At 39.4% G+C, this 1,627-nt stretch overlaps 1 protein-coding gene across 6 annotated transcripts in view; it reads right to left on the bottom strand.

Annotated features, from left to right (window-relative positions):
- Positions 1–1,120, bottom strand: part of LOC143024980 (cytochrome P450 9e2-like) — a 24,576-nt gene extending 23,456 nt beyond the window's left edge. Inside the window, exons 1-2 of one of the 6 annotated variants that reach the window (XM_076184526.1) lie at positions 1,024–1,120; positions 7–189 (exon numbers count right to left, since the gene is read on the bottom strand). In XM_076184526.1, coding sequence (XP_076040641.1) covers positions 7–183 — 177 coding nt within the window. In that variant the 5' untranslated portion in view covers positions 184–189; positions 1,024–1,120. Of the gene's footprint in view, positions 1–6; positions 190–516; positions 942–1,023 lie in introns of those variants that run through there. The other 5 variants (XM_076184529.1, XM_076184530.1, XM_076184527.1 and 2 more) reach the window with 5 other exon arrangements.
- Between the last annotated feature and the right edge of the window lie 507 nt (positions 1,121–1,627).

The following is a 1,627-nucleotide window of genomic DNA, read 5'->3' as shown; positions in this document are numbered from 1 at the left end:
ACTTACCTCGTTCATAATTTCATAAAAATTTGTTTTCCTAGAGAACAGATGGTGTGTGTGCCCTATCACAGGAAGCATGGGCGGCACATAGACTCCCTTGGACTGCCAGTACTGCTGTCGGTGGTGGCAGTACCCAAGAAACAGTACCACCAGGGTCACAACCAAGGTCAGTACCACCAACATCCTGTACTATGAAACAAAAGTCCAAGCTAAGTCACGAAAAACACACTGAATACTTGAACACCCTCCATTTGTTAACCCCCGTCCAATGCCAAGCTGTAACTTTTTGCGTTGAACCCTTTTCTTGCTGGTCGCAATACAAGAATGTCGTCACAAGAATAAATAATACGTCATTTGACAAACTACTTTCCATGGAAATATCTGCAACCTTTGTATGGCGCAAGCTTCAATGATGTGGCCATATATTTTATTGTTGGTTACAACTGTACGATAACTCTCATACGAAAGCAAGCTACACCTGAACACCGAAAAAATTACAAGACTATAATTGTTTACCTTTCACAATTAAAAACTGCTAGAATTACAAGACCAACGACTACTTTTCACTTGAGAACACAAAGTTTTCCCTGCTTCTCACCACTCCATTCATTTGCGTACCTACAGACACTGACTCGCCGTGGACCGAGGAGGATACTTGTCAGCCTGGGTGCTTGTGCTATTTATGTCAGATAAATCCAGATAAAACTCAACTGATAGCTTGTAATTATATGCCTCAAGTGTTGCGCAGTAGTTGTAGTTAGAAAGTCTCATTTCAAATGACGTGCCTTATTTGATTTTGGGGGTTGTATGATTTTATCCTTATTAGGGAAGTAGCCAAGTTAAAATGGACTTATATCCACCACCCCTTTCTCCCTCTCATCTCAGCTCCTCGTTCTGCCTTTCTGCATTGCTTCTGACCCAGGACAGTGGGCGGGAGTCAGGGGTGTTCGAGGAGCTGAAGAATAATTTTGAAATAATTAACTGCAATTCCATCCGAAGGTAATTTTGAGAAATATTACTCACTGCTGTCTCTACACAAGTAAAGAAAAGAGGAACAACTGAATCCTGCACTTTTTCCAGCTTTGTCCCCGTTCAAATGCAAACATACTAACCTGTTTATATATCTGGTTCCTTATCTCCTCGTTATCTGCATTCAAAATTTTTATGGACCAGATAATCACACACTTTGTCATCAGGATACATTTTAAACGGGAAAGGCCTGAAAGCGATTGGACGTATTTGTCGCAGTTGGTCCCGCGGGTCGCAGCAAGGTTATCTAATCTTTTACTTTATTTAACTTTATTTTATCTATTTTTATATTATCTTATTCAATTCTATTTTATTCTATCTTATTTTATTCGTTTTTAATCACTTGTCTGTATATTAATTTTATGTTTTGATAATAAACAAGCGACCTTCGGTGGTGACTAACGTCACCGCTTTGGACTGCGACGCTAGGAGCTCGCTTCGCTCGCAGTTTAGCTGGTAAACTAAGATACTCTTCCCTTTAGCCAGAATATTTGTAATCAGGATTGTCCTTTAATAGCTCACCAAACTTTCGAACTATACGTTGGAAATCATTTATCATAGCTATTCCAGGTTTTAACCTTTTTATGTTTTTGTACAA

Source organism: Oratosquilla oratoria, chromosome 4, assembly GCF_046742065.1.
Source record: "Oratosquilla oratoria isolate Oo_2021 chromosome 4, ASM4674206v1, whole genome shotgun sequence".
Taxonomy (NCBI): Eukaryota; Metazoa; Arthropoda; class Malacostraca; order Stomatopoda; family Squillidae; genus Oratosquilla; species Oratosquilla oratoria.
The sequence above is the reverse complement of the archived record's forward strand: the minus strand, read 5'-3'. Positions and strand labels throughout refer to the sequence as shown.